At 42.0% G+C, this 13,268-nt stretch overlaps 1 protein-coding gene across 4 annotated transcripts in view; it reads right to left on the reverse strand.

Moving 5' to 3' along the window:
- Positions 1-1,338: 1,338 nt before the first annotated feature.
- The window catches only part of LOC107188292 (troponin T-like), an 18,099-nt gene continuing 6,169 nt past the window's right edge, over positions 1,339-13,268 (reverse strand). For all 4 annotated transcript variants that reach the window (XM_015576563.1, XM_015576565.1, XM_015576564.1 and 1 more), the window contains exons 3-13: positions 9,666-9,683; positions 5,597-5,627; positions 5,394-5,498; positions 4,914-5,010; positions 4,787-4,823; positions 4,608-4,710; positions 4,280-4,498; positions 3,970-4,062; positions 3,809-3,889; positions 3,345-3,423; positions 1,339-1,693 (exon numbers count right to left, since the gene is read on the reverse strand). In XM_015576563.1, the coding sequence (XP_015432049.1) occupies positions 1,413-1,693; positions 3,345-3,423; positions 3,809-3,889; positions 3,970-4,062; positions 4,280-4,498; positions 4,608-4,710; positions 4,787-4,823; positions 4,914-5,010; positions 5,394-5,498; positions 5,597-5,627; positions 9,666-9,683 (1,144 nt within the window). In that variant the 3' untranslated portion in view covers positions 1,339-1,412. The remainder of the gene's footprint in view (positions 1,694-3,344; positions 3,424-3,808; positions 3,890-3,969; positions 4,063-4,279; positions 4,499-4,607; positions 4,711-4,786; positions 4,824-4,913; positions 5,011-5,393; positions 5,499-5,596; positions 5,628-9,665; positions 9,684-13,268) is intronic.

Genomic DNA, 13,268 nt, shown 5'->3' on the forward strand with positions numbered 1-13,268 from the left:
CGATATACACTGGTCTCGCGATTAGTCGATCCTTGCGCCGATGTTTCTTTAATTGGTCAAACGAAACGTTTTGAATACCGTTAACGAAAGCATTGTGATTCATCGATGAAGTAATATGAAATGTTGATTATTTTCGAACGGACCGTTGCGCTGGTAATACGATAACGTTTCAGTGAAAGGTTAAGTGAGAACGGCAAAAATAGATGGCATTTTGTTGCGCTGGTAATACGATAACGTTTCAGTGAAAGGTTAAGTGAGAACGGCAAAAATAGATGGCGAGAAAACAAGTGCTATCACAATAATTTTTCTAGGTGCGTGATTGCGTTTCGTGGTTATCCTTTCGCCACAATATGGTTTAGGTTAAGTGTGCCGAGTCCAATGGCGCCAGAAATTGTTTGACCCCATATAAAAAGTAAGTTTACAAACAAAATGTTTCTTTACAATTGTAATTATTTTACGTTGTTGAGTGATTTCTATCTTAATGAAATTGAAGAAATTTAATTTAAAACGAACGTGCTGAAAATATTGATTTAAAGGAGGACTTTTTATCCATGGAGCTCTTTATAGCATATTTTTATAGTCCAGTGTATAAAAACAACAATTACATACGAATTTATGCGTTCCATTAATACGTTTGATTAATTTAAATGTTCTGTAAAACGCATATTAAGTACTGTAGCAGTCAAACTAAAAATCAGACTCTGTTCTGAATTACCGTTCTGGTAGGTTGAGATTAGGTTATGATATCTAATACAATCTAACCATTAATGTTTTGTTTTCATAAAACGTATACTAAAAATCAATTTAATTAAAATCTACATTTTTAATAAAAATATCCGACCATGTGTTCTTTTCATTATGAATGAAGTTGAAACCTATAATAAATTGCTCGGTCCAATACGATTCGTTTGGAGGCTGCATGCACAACGGGAATTGGGATCTTGTTCTGCGGGTGGGAAAGATATTTAACAGAACATCTTATACGATAAACCGTTTTATTTTAATAATGTGTGTGCGTGTATTTTTGTACAATATAATAATAATAATTATAGTAGCAATAGAAGTAGTAGAATAATAGTAGTAGAAGTAGTAGTAGTAGTAGAACAGCTGAGAAGTAGTTACAGCGTGTTTTAGCCAGCCGGAATCCTCGCCGTTATAGGTTAAGTTCCTCGCGAAGAAATACAACGTGCCGACGTCCGCTGTCCCGTGTCGTCCTTTTGGTATCGTCCCGGTCTCGCGTAAGGCACGAAACGAGAAGCCACCTATAACGACGTGATTCTGGTACAATGGCGCGCCATTGTCGTCTCTACTGCCGCCACGACTATATTCGATGGTTCGAAGGATGTTTCGTGATTGTTTGATGATCAATCGATTGAATTCGTGGTTAGATGCCGATTTGTCAGAAGAGATGTCTATTCTTCCTCTTCCTCCTCCTCCTCTTCCTCCTCCTCTTCTTCCTCCTCTTCTTCCTCCTCTTCTTCCTCCTCCTCTTCCTCGCCCTCTCCGTCCTTTTCGTCTCCACCCTCTTCCTCTTCCTCCTCTTCCTCCTCCTCTTCCTCTTCTTCTTCTTCGAACTGTGGTTCCTCCAGTTCTTCGTCTTCAGCCGCAGCCTTCACGTCTTCTTCGCCCTCCGGAGACTCGGGGTCTCCAGCTTTCTTGCCTGGCCTCTCGCCGAACCACTTCGGCAACTTCGCTGTTTTTTTTTTCGTGAAAGACAGATAGATGTTAAATTCATTTATCGACACATGGTAGATATTATTGTAGCTAGGGCTCAAGCGATGACAGCGAGGGGCTTGTATACTTAATCGTATACCGTAAAAGTAACGCGATACCGACGTCTTTGATGAGAACAAGAACGAACCGCGAAAGAGCTATTCCAGAATTTTACGAAACTTTACTCTTTCCATCGAAAAAAAAAAATAACAAGTCGAAGATCAAAGGTATCGAGACTCGTTTCCAATTTCACGGAAAGTTCTTCCGGCCTCGCTTTTCAACGCAGGCCCGAGCGACATTGACGAAATACACTCCTCCGCAGGGCGGTTGTAGCTTTGACCCAGTTTCCAGAAAACGTTCCGGCTGGTCAGGTTTCACGACTCCCCCCTGCGACTCGAGCAGACGCACACGATGATACGTGAAATAATAAACGTGTGGATACAGCGGAACGCTTTTTACCCGGGGCGTACTTCACTATCTTCGTGTTACCCCGATCAAAACGTGGAGTACATATACTTCCGAAACGGGGCCCCGATCAATCCATAAATTCTTGTAATACAAGACATGCGAACTGGAACATTTCTTCGGAAAGTATTCGCGGAACGTTCTTTCACGTAGTCACAATTCTCTACGGCGAATTTCTCGTATGTGTCTGCTCGAAAAATAATTCCAGCATACCTACCCTTCTGACGACCGAGGAATTGCTCCTTTTGCTGAGTCCATTGCTTCTCTACGGTCTCCTTCTGCTGTTCGGTCAGGCCCTGCAACACCAACGGACAAAATCGCATGCTAGGATACATGGTCACACGAAGGACACTCGTCTGGGACCCTTTGCTCGGTTTTCGAGTCATTGTACGAATCTCTCCAGGGGTGGGGGATGAACTCTAGGGGTTGACGGTGGTGGAGTGGGTCAGAACGAATAAGTAACCGTCTCCTACTATACAAATGCCTGGAACTAGTTTCAGGACACGGCTTCCTCAAACCACTGGCGTTACTTTGACGACGAGAGGGGGTAGGGGGGACATTATGATGAACCAGACACCCGTTAGCTTCGTTCAAGATTGTTAATGACGGTCTCTTGTTACACAAATCCTTGTACTCTTTACACAGACTCGACGTTAATCACTTGACAATGATGTCGGTGTGTAACGAGTCTTAAATGTATTAATGTAATACTGAATATCCTATCGAGTATTAAATCTTTATTGAACTTTTAGGTGGTGCAACGACATGATAAAAAATGGTGTATCCAACGGAGAGAAGTTGGAGGAACTTTTTGAATTTAAATTCTGACAGAAATTCAGAATAGGTGTTTCTCAGTTCTAGAAGAATTCAGATATCTGTATGTATAATTCCGACGATCCTATTCCTGAGCATTGTTTCGGTGATAAATCGTGATGTATATTAGGGCAGGTTTGAGTACTGTTCTTCGTGTACAACATGGATGTAATGCTCGGCAATCTCTGTGTTCCAGAACGACTAATTGGTAAATGGTGGTGGGGGGAGGGTCCAACACGAATTAGAAACACGATCGTTGTGACAATTTTGGGGGCGGTGGGGGTATCAATCAGCAATGCAAGCAAAAAGAGGTGGTACACTAACAGAGAGACAGAGAGCTCGGTGGGACTCACTTTTGGTGCGCTTCATGAACTGTTCTGATTTCTGTTTCCATTGTTTCTCGTTGTACTCCGCTAGAAGCGTGTCATAGCCCTGCGATTCAATCGACATTCTTCACTGATCACTCTTTGCTTTGTTATTTAAGTACTATTTCCTAACGGGCTGTGTCGCTTATTCTTTTGCCTTTTCGAATCTCTTTTTCCCCCCAACGTTCTGTCGATTTCCCTGACACGCGTGAACCCAGTTCGTGAGAAGATATTTTATCCAAGACAAATGCTATTACAGTAAATCTTTTGATAATAGTTTAGATATCATGAATTTTTAGACTATCTTTTTTCTACTTGGTAATTGGGGGTCGAATCTTTCGGGGTTTACGATCGGCCAAAACAATTCGTGTAAACGGTAACTGTTATTCCCGGAGTCGGTCGAGTATTCGAAGAATCAACGACTGACATAACCGGTGAACAAGCATACTTACACCCTCGAAAAGCTTCTTCTTGTCGTCGTAGGACCTGGTATCCACGCGACGTTCGTATTTGGAGGCGACTTGGATCTTGGGCTGCGCAGAGAGAAAAATAGTTTTATTCCGCTGAAGGAGGTTTATTTTCGGTTTCTGAATAGCTAGGACAAGGTACTTACTGGGTACTTGCCGGTGAGGGCTTCGGGGTCAAGACCTTTCTTCAAAGCCTTGTGCCTCAGTTGCTGCTTCTGACGTTCCTTTAATTCTTTAAGCTGTAAATCGAAAGAAATCACTGAAATGTTATTGTTTCTTGCAAGATGAAATATAATTATTTGAACGATACGATGACATGAATTGCTTCGTGAAATCAACGAATAAACTAGGCACAGTTTATTAGAAACAGCAAGTCATCGATCATTGTACTCGAAAAAAAAAAAAGCAACAACTAGCGAGTCATATACCGCAACAGTTTGTTTTCACGATACTCACGTCATAGTCCTGACGTTTCTGTCGCTCTTCAAGATCGTATTTCTCGGTTTCCAACTTGACTATGGTCTCCCAGAGTTCGTTAGCCTTGTACCGGAGCTTCTCAATGGACAGGTTGTCGATTTCCAAGGGTTTGATACGGATGCTCAGCGAGATTTTCTTCTCCTCTTCGAGCTGTTCTTTCGTCTTGTTGCGCTCCAATTGCGCCGACGTGAGGTTACCCTATACCGTGTCACCAACGGAAAACACCATTAATAACCATTCGTACGGATCCCCACAACACGGCTGGAGACCACATAAATCAGTAATATTTTTTCAATCGGATACGTACTGCCAGATCTTTCCTGGTGATGGTGAAGTTAGGGCCCTTCTTGCTCTGGTCCTTCATCGCTTGCATCATAGCCTGGCGTTTCTTTTCTGATTCTTCGAGACGCCTGAAACGAATCGACACTTCATTAATCGCAAAATTTATCGACAGAAAATGATCGAATGAAGAGTGACGAAACGTACTTTCTCTTTTCCTCTATGTCACGTTGTTTCTTCTCCTCTGTGAATGTAGAAAAACGTCAATAAATCTCCGAATAGGAACAAATAGATATTTTGTTGTATCAAGAAAGGAATAAAATTTCAACGTTACCAATTTCACGCTGGCGAGGCTCTTCCTCCTCCTTCTTTTTCTGGGCCAATCTCTTCTCCTCGTCCGCGCGAGTGATCTTGCGCTTCGCTTGCTTCTCCTGTGTACAGAAAAAAAATTGGAAGCGTATAAAATCGCGCACCAGAGGGATACACACGGGCGCATAATGTTGCGATTACAGATGTTAGCTGGACAAAACTATTTTTTTATATTTACTCAAACTAAATGTGATCTAGAAGAATGAATATACGTATTTTTTGTTGACTCAATATTAATTTTCTTTTCTATTTAATGAGTATTAATGAAATATTTGTGGTTTAAAAGAAAAAATATATTATGTTTACCAACATTTTGATAGAACAGAGTGTAAATCTTTTATTCTTCACCACTGGAATTCCTTATGGAACTGACTTCTTCCTTGCTAATTAGAATTATACTATAATTTACATCCGATGTATCCGCATTGTTACGAAGTTTACGAACCTTCAATCTCTTCAGCTCCTCCTCCTCCTTGGCCCTCTGCTTTCGCCATTCTGCAATGTATTCCTTGAGCTGTTCGTCTAGGTCGCTACGCTTCTGTTCCTGCCTCTGTTACGGGGAATCAAACGAAACGACAATGAATGTGAATACGTTGTGCGTTACACACGTGGCGTATAAATCTATGATCACGGGGATCTGTGCCTCACCTTCATAAACTCGGGATTCTCCCCAGAGTCCCTGATGTAGGCCGGAGCGAAAACAAAAGTAACTCTCTTTAGTTCCTGCCCGCCTTCGTCCTCCGAGAGATCTCGCAGAGATCATCATCCAGAAACTCCGTGCGCCACTCTCGCGTTCCATTTTTTCCCTCATTTATTTATTACAACCTCATCCATTCCCTTTCTCTCACTCTCTTTTTCTCGTGTGGCGAAAATAACTCTTTCGTTTGTTTGTCTTTTCTCCCTTCGTATGATCTTTTCTTTTTTTTCTTTTGTTTTTCGTCGCACACGCCGCCGACAACACGCAAAAAACAGCCAGACAAACAAACAGACGGACAGACAGACGCGCAAACGGACGGACGTACGGACAGACAGACAGATAGTGTAGAAAGCGCTTGGAGAGAAAGAAGATATTAGGTTTGCGCAAGTTGTGAGAAAGAAACGTGACGGTGAAAAGAAGAAGAGTGTATACATACTTCGGGGGGAAGCGAGTGGATGGAGGAGAGACATTTAATGAATTTAGGGGATGGATGGGGGATGGAGGGAGGTGAAACCGATGAGTTTGCGGCTGGGAGGAATCTATTAGACTCTCGTGGACAGGATATTGGAAAATTGATGGGAGGGTTTTACCGTGAATTACGCGGTTACTTGGATTTAAATTTTGCTTCGAGTTCTCGGTGAAATATCGAAGTTTCATCCCCTCCTTCCCACGACGAACGGGGAGAAATGGCATAACTTCTTTGCGCGTCGATTCGAAATGATTTTCAGATGAAATTTATACGGAATCGCGGAGCTATCGATCGATCAAAGTTACAATTGAATGGATGCAGAAGAATTCGTTAAGAAAAAAAAAAAATAAAGGAAATAGTATGTTCCCGTTGATAACTGAACAAAAGGTGTCCGAAAAAATATACTCGGTTGAATTGCTCACGAAAAAAAAATGATTTCCTCGGAAATTTGGAAACATTTCAAAAATTTCAAGTATTCTCGAATACGTAGACGCGATAGATTAAACGACGTCGCGTGGATCGAATCCAGGATGACTGTGAAACGAGGGAAGGATCTCTAATTTTAAAGATGATTCCGTCGGTGACGAAATGTGTATGTACAGGCCGACTGCTCGATCGTTTTTGAAGGCTGTAAAAGGATTAATGATACTTGGGACTACGGACGTATTCGTTTAGTGTTTAGCTGAAGAGAAATAGTAACACGAAGCCGCTCGAGAACGAAGCGATTAAGCGTTTTGTTTTTGTTGTTTACAGAAGCGATTCAGCAGGTTTCGAAAAGAAAACTGACGAAACTTGAACAGCTCGCAAACAGGGAATAAGAATAATCGTGTCTGAAAGAAAACTTCTGGTGTCGAACCTTTTTTTCTCGACCCGATTCTATGAAATATTTGTAAATCCACAATAGGTTTCCATGAAACACAAGTAAATTTAATTGCATCGTGTCAAATGATGATGACCAAGGATATAACGGGGATCAGAAAATGGAGCACAGAGAGACCCGGCACTCACTCTTCTTCTCGTCAGACATTTTCTTCTTCTTTCCCAACTCAAATGCAAGCAACACACAGTCGCCGCCGTTGTCGTCATTCTTATTGTCAATTATTGTCCACAACGCCGTCGAAAAGCCACAGTCGAAAGCCAAGGAGCTGGCCAGTTTACATACAAAAGTCGGATTTCGACGATCGTGTCATCTTTGGAGGGCCACGAAATCCTCGAGGAATCGTCTTATTGGTCTGCCATATTTTAAATTATAAAATGAAAAAAACAACGAACCATTAAAACGTTAAATCTTCCCGTGAAATGCAATGATTTCAATTTGAAGATCATCCAGTAAGAATCGAGTTCAGCAACGAAAACAACAGAAAATCGGTGTCGACCGAAAACGGGAGCTCGTCCAAATTTTCCGTCCCGGACAGTTTATTCTCTGATTCTCACTCCCGACGTGAAATCATAAACAACGTGTAACACTGTTGGCAGCGTGACACCCCGGTTACGTAACGCGTCCGTGTATTACGAAACAATCCGTTATCGAATCGCGTTCGGAACGCGAGAAAATTCGTCGCGATTCCACGAGAATTCAGTGACCCTTCGGAACGCTTTAGCCGATCTTTCTCTGCGACAAAGTGACCGAAAACGACAGAGGAGGTATTGGCATGGTGATTATTGCTGCGGGTATCGATTGATTATGGCGCAAGATCAACACGATTAACAGAACTGCGACATTGGTGTGGGGGGTGGGGGGGTGGTGATTTAGGGTGGTGGACACGATGTTTGGCAGAAACAAAAAGGAAAAACAGAACAACACGAGTCCTGAAATACACAGGATACAAAACAACGAAACACGAGAGCCAAGGTGGGTTGGTCTTGAACGAGATCAACGAATAAAAATCGTCGGTGGATCGTCGATCGCTCGTGTATACACATGTGTCGACACGGAACACGGGCACACGGAATTATGTACACTTGCCGTTAATACGTGATTAATCGGGTATATGTATAGAGACAAAAAGTAAGAAAAAAAAAAACACGATAGTGGGGGTAATGAAAAAAGACAGAGAAACATGAGCTTGGGGGGTTGGTGGGTTGAGGGTGGGGGTTGTTGCTTCGAGCACTGATCACGAATTATTAGAGTGTCTTTTTGGCAGGATCGAGACTTTGGTTATACTCGTGGAATACAGAACAATTCTTTCGATTATTATATAACACGAGGAAAATTGGAAATGTACAAAAAATACGTCGAATATACGTTACAAATATATATGGGGATTGAACGATAAAATGGTTTACGTGTAACACGAAGAAAAAAGATGTCCACTGACACAATGATTGAAACATAAAATATACATATATGTAAGTTGTATAGATCACGAGGAAAAATGTTGGAAAAATGTGTGCACGTAAAAAACCGTACGGTATATCGAAGAATTAATGGTAATATAAATCGATTCACATGTAATACCAGGAAATTTTGTGAGATAACGAACATATAAAAAAAAAAGGACGTCTCTACAGGATTTGGAAAAAACAGAATTGAAGCTCCAACATCCTTTCTGTACCTAGAAAGTAAAGAGTAAAATTTTCCTTCGATCTTCCAAAAATTCAGCGTATCTCGAAAACAAATCCTTCTTAATCGCCAACGGCCGTCGAGACCCGGCCGTAAGCTAAACAGATCCGTCTGACAATAGTCGCGGTTTTTCCGCCGAACGGGGAGGGTGGTGGTGGTCCTCCGCCCGCTAATTAGATTGCATCAGTTTGGAACGGTGGCGCGCGGACACACCGCAGCTTCAGTATAAGAATAAACCGCATTACGTTATCGTACACATATTTATGAAACGTTTGGCAACGGTCCAGCCCGACGCAAGTTATATTAGTTGCACACTACCACCTTATGCAACCGGCCGGCGGTATAGCACGGTCAAAAGCCTTAAAACTTCTTTGCTAAACAACCTTGCCGCCAATAAATACCCTCGTGGCCAAACGTGCACGAACTGCAAAAAAGTTGTACAGGGTCAAGTACTCTTGAGCGAACGAAACGTACAGTAAATCATCGATGAATGTTCGAGGAAGGTTCTCGATCGAGATGTCCCCCAGATGTGACGTTGAGTTTTTAATGAAATTTATCACAGTGATAGAGCTTGGAATTCCGAAGCCAATGGTATTTCTTTCAGCCGCATATTAGTTAATGAAATATTTAACATTCAGTACCGAGGAGCCTTCAGACGCTCATCGACGATTTACTGTATTCTGATAAAAGTCGATCCCACCATACGCCTAAGCATCAGGGAATCGAAAAACAAAATCTAACGAGATAACGGAGCGAAAAATTGTCTACAAGATGTTACTGTTTCCAATACCTAGAAAATTCCATCTGTAATCGATTCAAGTGCAACGAACCGAATGGGAGTCTCGTTCCCGCCAAAAGTTCCGAACAAAAGCGCGGACTTAAGGGTTGTTTTCTGGGGGGGGTGGGGGGTGGTGGTATGTGAGAGCGGCCGAAGAACAAAGAAAGAGTATTATTGACGTGTATATAAACAGCTCGAGATTCAACTTACTTTTGGGACGCCCTACCCCTACAAAAAAAGAAAGGAAAGGTGCATTAATAACAATTGAATATACGTATCCTCTGTTTTACTTGTGGGACTGCACAAAGCCACGGAAGGTGCGTTCGTTCGCCATTTTCATTTGTTTGTTTTTTTTTATGCACTTTCGTTCTGTGTGTATGATACGATTGAAAAGTCCTGCCTCGATCGGACGACAAGATAAAAAAAATAAAATAGCGATCGTTAAGAGTCGAACGGACAGCCTGCCGCGTTCCATCCGCTTTTATTCATCCGTCGTGTATCCCTTTTCCTGCTTTTCTTTACGACGGGAGTCCCGTCGAAAAGACCCTCCCGCGCGTTTTGTTTCTCTTCACGAGCATTCTGATTAGCTTTTTTATGGGTACGACATAAAGAAAAAAGAGGGAGAACAGGGAGGCCTACCGTGACTCTTTCGTTACACCGAGGAACTTGTCACACCTACGTCGTAAATACAACACAGCTTTCACCGCCGACAAAAAAACCTTTTCCAGCCGGACGGTTTCGAGCGCGGGGAAACAAGAACGATCGTCATGCGACAGAGAAGTAATATTTGGCGCAAAGAACAGAAAAAAAAATAATAATAAAATAGACAAAGAGAGTTAGGTGTGGTGACGTGTGTGGTAACCCGTGGCTTTACCCTCGGTTCGATTGAAAAGTGAAACCGATTGAGGCGAGAAAAATGGGGAAAAAAGAAGCAGTTAAGTGATCTCTGAAAAATTTAACGTGGGTGTCTGCCCCGACAAATTCCACCCTCGACGGAGAAGCTTTTTCCTTTTAGCCTCATGAAGGATGCACGATAAAACCATCGGAAGCATGGTTAAGTCTCGTAACAGGTAGCTAGTATAAAATGTATCTACTGTAAAAATGTCGTTTACTAGGAAGTGGCTAATACACCGGAAAACATGATCCTTGTTTCATCAATTTTGGATACGCGATAGTGATCTTGTCTCGTCAAAATGGTGGAATACGCGTACATCGTTATGCATTCTATCAGTTCGAACTGAAAATTGGGAACCACCCGTGTATTTACGGCGAGGACATTATGTTCGTTCCGCGTATAAATGCACGTGTCATCGTCAGAATTCAATCCGTGAATATTAGCCCTGTTCTCGGAAGATTCAACTACCAATCCCGTTTCACTTCTCAATCCACGGGTGTCTCGTATCGAGAGAAACGTGTGGAGATTTAAGGGTTCCATTCCAAAAAAAAAAAAAAAAGAAACGACCAGTAACGGTGTGGCGTGTGTCAAAAACGGGGACAAGGTTGGCAGCGATAGACAAAATTCGTTCAACCATCGACACAACAACAGCGAGACAGCACCAAAAAAACGGGGGGTGGGGGGGCGAGGGGCGGAGGGTGTTGGACCAACAACAAAATCGTCGAAAGACGTCAGAAAGACAATGAAAAAGAAAAATAAACAACGTGCGCGTAATAACGCAGCCCCTTATACTGCTCTACCCGGGTAAAATCTGTTCCGTCGATCGATAAAAACGACAACAACAATAAAACCGACCAACCGTCCTGTTGAAAAAACTGAATTATCGAGGGAACTAGCAAAAAACAAAAAAAAACAGAAAATAAATCAAACAACGACGATGTACGAAGGCTGACACGTTCGAATGAAAAGAAAAGTAAAAAAGAAAGAAAAAAAATAAACTCGATGGCGAAGTTATCGGGCGTGGAAATACAGCATAAAATACAGCTCTCGGTTGTACATGTACAGGGGCTACCTACGAACAATAATTTTAAGTGAGGCTAAAAATAAAGAAAAACAGTAGAAAGGGACGGACACCATGGGTACGTTTCACTTCTAACGCGGAAAGTGGAAGAGGTGATTTTTCATCGTCACGGCGGACGAGGCGGTCGAGCCTTTGCAACGCTCGCGAAAAGGGTGTCAGATTACCCGAAACGTTTGACTCGAAATTTCCATTTGGGGTGAAACCAATTCGCTGAGGGGTCGCTCGACAGAGGGGGGCAGCACCCTCTTTCGAGTGAAAAAAAATTCCTCGAGTAAAAGAATCGAGGTCGACGGCGATAAAAAACAGGCCTTTAAAACGGCACTGCGAAACAGCCCAAAGGGGTGTCGTTATTGTATGTTAATAAACAACGTTATTGCACCGTTAAACCGGACACGCCGATAAAAACACGTCCCCCTACCGTCGTAGTCGCGAAAAGTCAGCCTCTTCCAACGAATTACCGGAAATTAGCCGCGTCTATGTACAACGTTTTACTGCTTGCGTGGCGGAAAGAAATAAAAAAAAAGAAAAAGAACAGAAATATCACTCCAACGGCGTGGAGCTCGTACATAATGGCGGGGGCCGTAACGGCAACAATATGGCGGACAGTTGATGACCGCACACGGCTCTGGGATAAATGGTATTGTATTTATATCTGTACAAGATACGTTAAACGATTTCATGTTAGCCGTTCTTTTGCGAGTAACAAGTCAATATCGAATCCTGATGTATCGAAGAACTGTATTGTTTCCTTCGAAATGGTACAGTCTTAATTTCGGTTAGGCGGAACGTTTCTTGACGTCTGACGGCTTTAATTTTAAATGGGACATCCGTTGATTGGGTAACTGGTTTTAAAGTAAAACGAATTTTTAAAAATTTTTTATTGTGTTAAAAATTAAAGGCCGAAGATAGAAATAATGTAATGGTGACTCAACTCAATACTTATGTCGATTCTAGTATTAGATTTTAGGTGGAATCACTTTGCAGGTCGTAAAAATCGAAAATCCATGTAAATCGTCACACTGTTTAATACAAAATCAGCCGGACAGAGAAACACTCCGCGTAACCAAAATACATACGTACTCACGACTGGGAATACATATCTCGTTAGAAAAGGTGTGTACAATAAAAAGACAGTAAAACAAGAACAGAGAAAAATGGAAAAGAAAAAAGAAAGAACGGTTTCCGCGCAACAACAAAAACCGTCCCGTACGTGTGCGTGTATACGTGTTGTAAACAAAAAAAGAAAAACACATTGCGTGAATAGCGACCAGAGACAGAAGGTTGTAAGAGGCGAGATAGCAGACGAACAGACAACTGAACCCGAGAAACAAGACAATAACAACGATTTTGTTAGACGATTAAACAGAGAGAAGAAAAGTGAAAATAAAAAAGGAATGAAAAAAAATAGAGAGAACAGAAACAATAGAGAAACAGAGAAGTGAACACAGCTGCCCGCGAAAGACACAGGCGATTATCGCAAATTGTTGTTTGCTCGACGAACAAAAACTTACTCGATCTTCCTCTCCGGTTGCCTTCGATTTTTCGATTTTTCGTATTCGCGTCGGTCGTTCGGGTCGATGGTGATTTGATCGATTGGTTGGTTTGTATTTTTTTTTTTCGATTTTTTTTTGTATGTATTGTATGTGGAGATTCAGGCGTAGGGGGGTAGATGGAGAGAGGCAGATTGCGATAAAAAAAACAGAAACAGAGAAACGAAAATCAGAACAGCATATTCGGTCGGGGAACGAAACCGCGACCGGTTTTTTAATTCTTATTTTGTCGGGTCGACGGACGCGGGGCTGGATCGTTAAATTTCGTTATTTTTTTTTCTTTCCCT

Source organism: Dufourea novaeangliae, unplaced genomic scaffold, assembly GCF_001272555.1.
Source record: "Dufourea novaeangliae isolate 0120121106 unplaced genomic scaffold, ASM127255v1 scaffold118, whole genome shotgun sequence".
In the NCBI taxonomy this organism is placed as follows: domain Eukaryota; kingdom Metazoa; phylum Arthropoda; class Insecta; order Hymenoptera; family Halictidae; genus Dufourea; species Dufourea novaeangliae.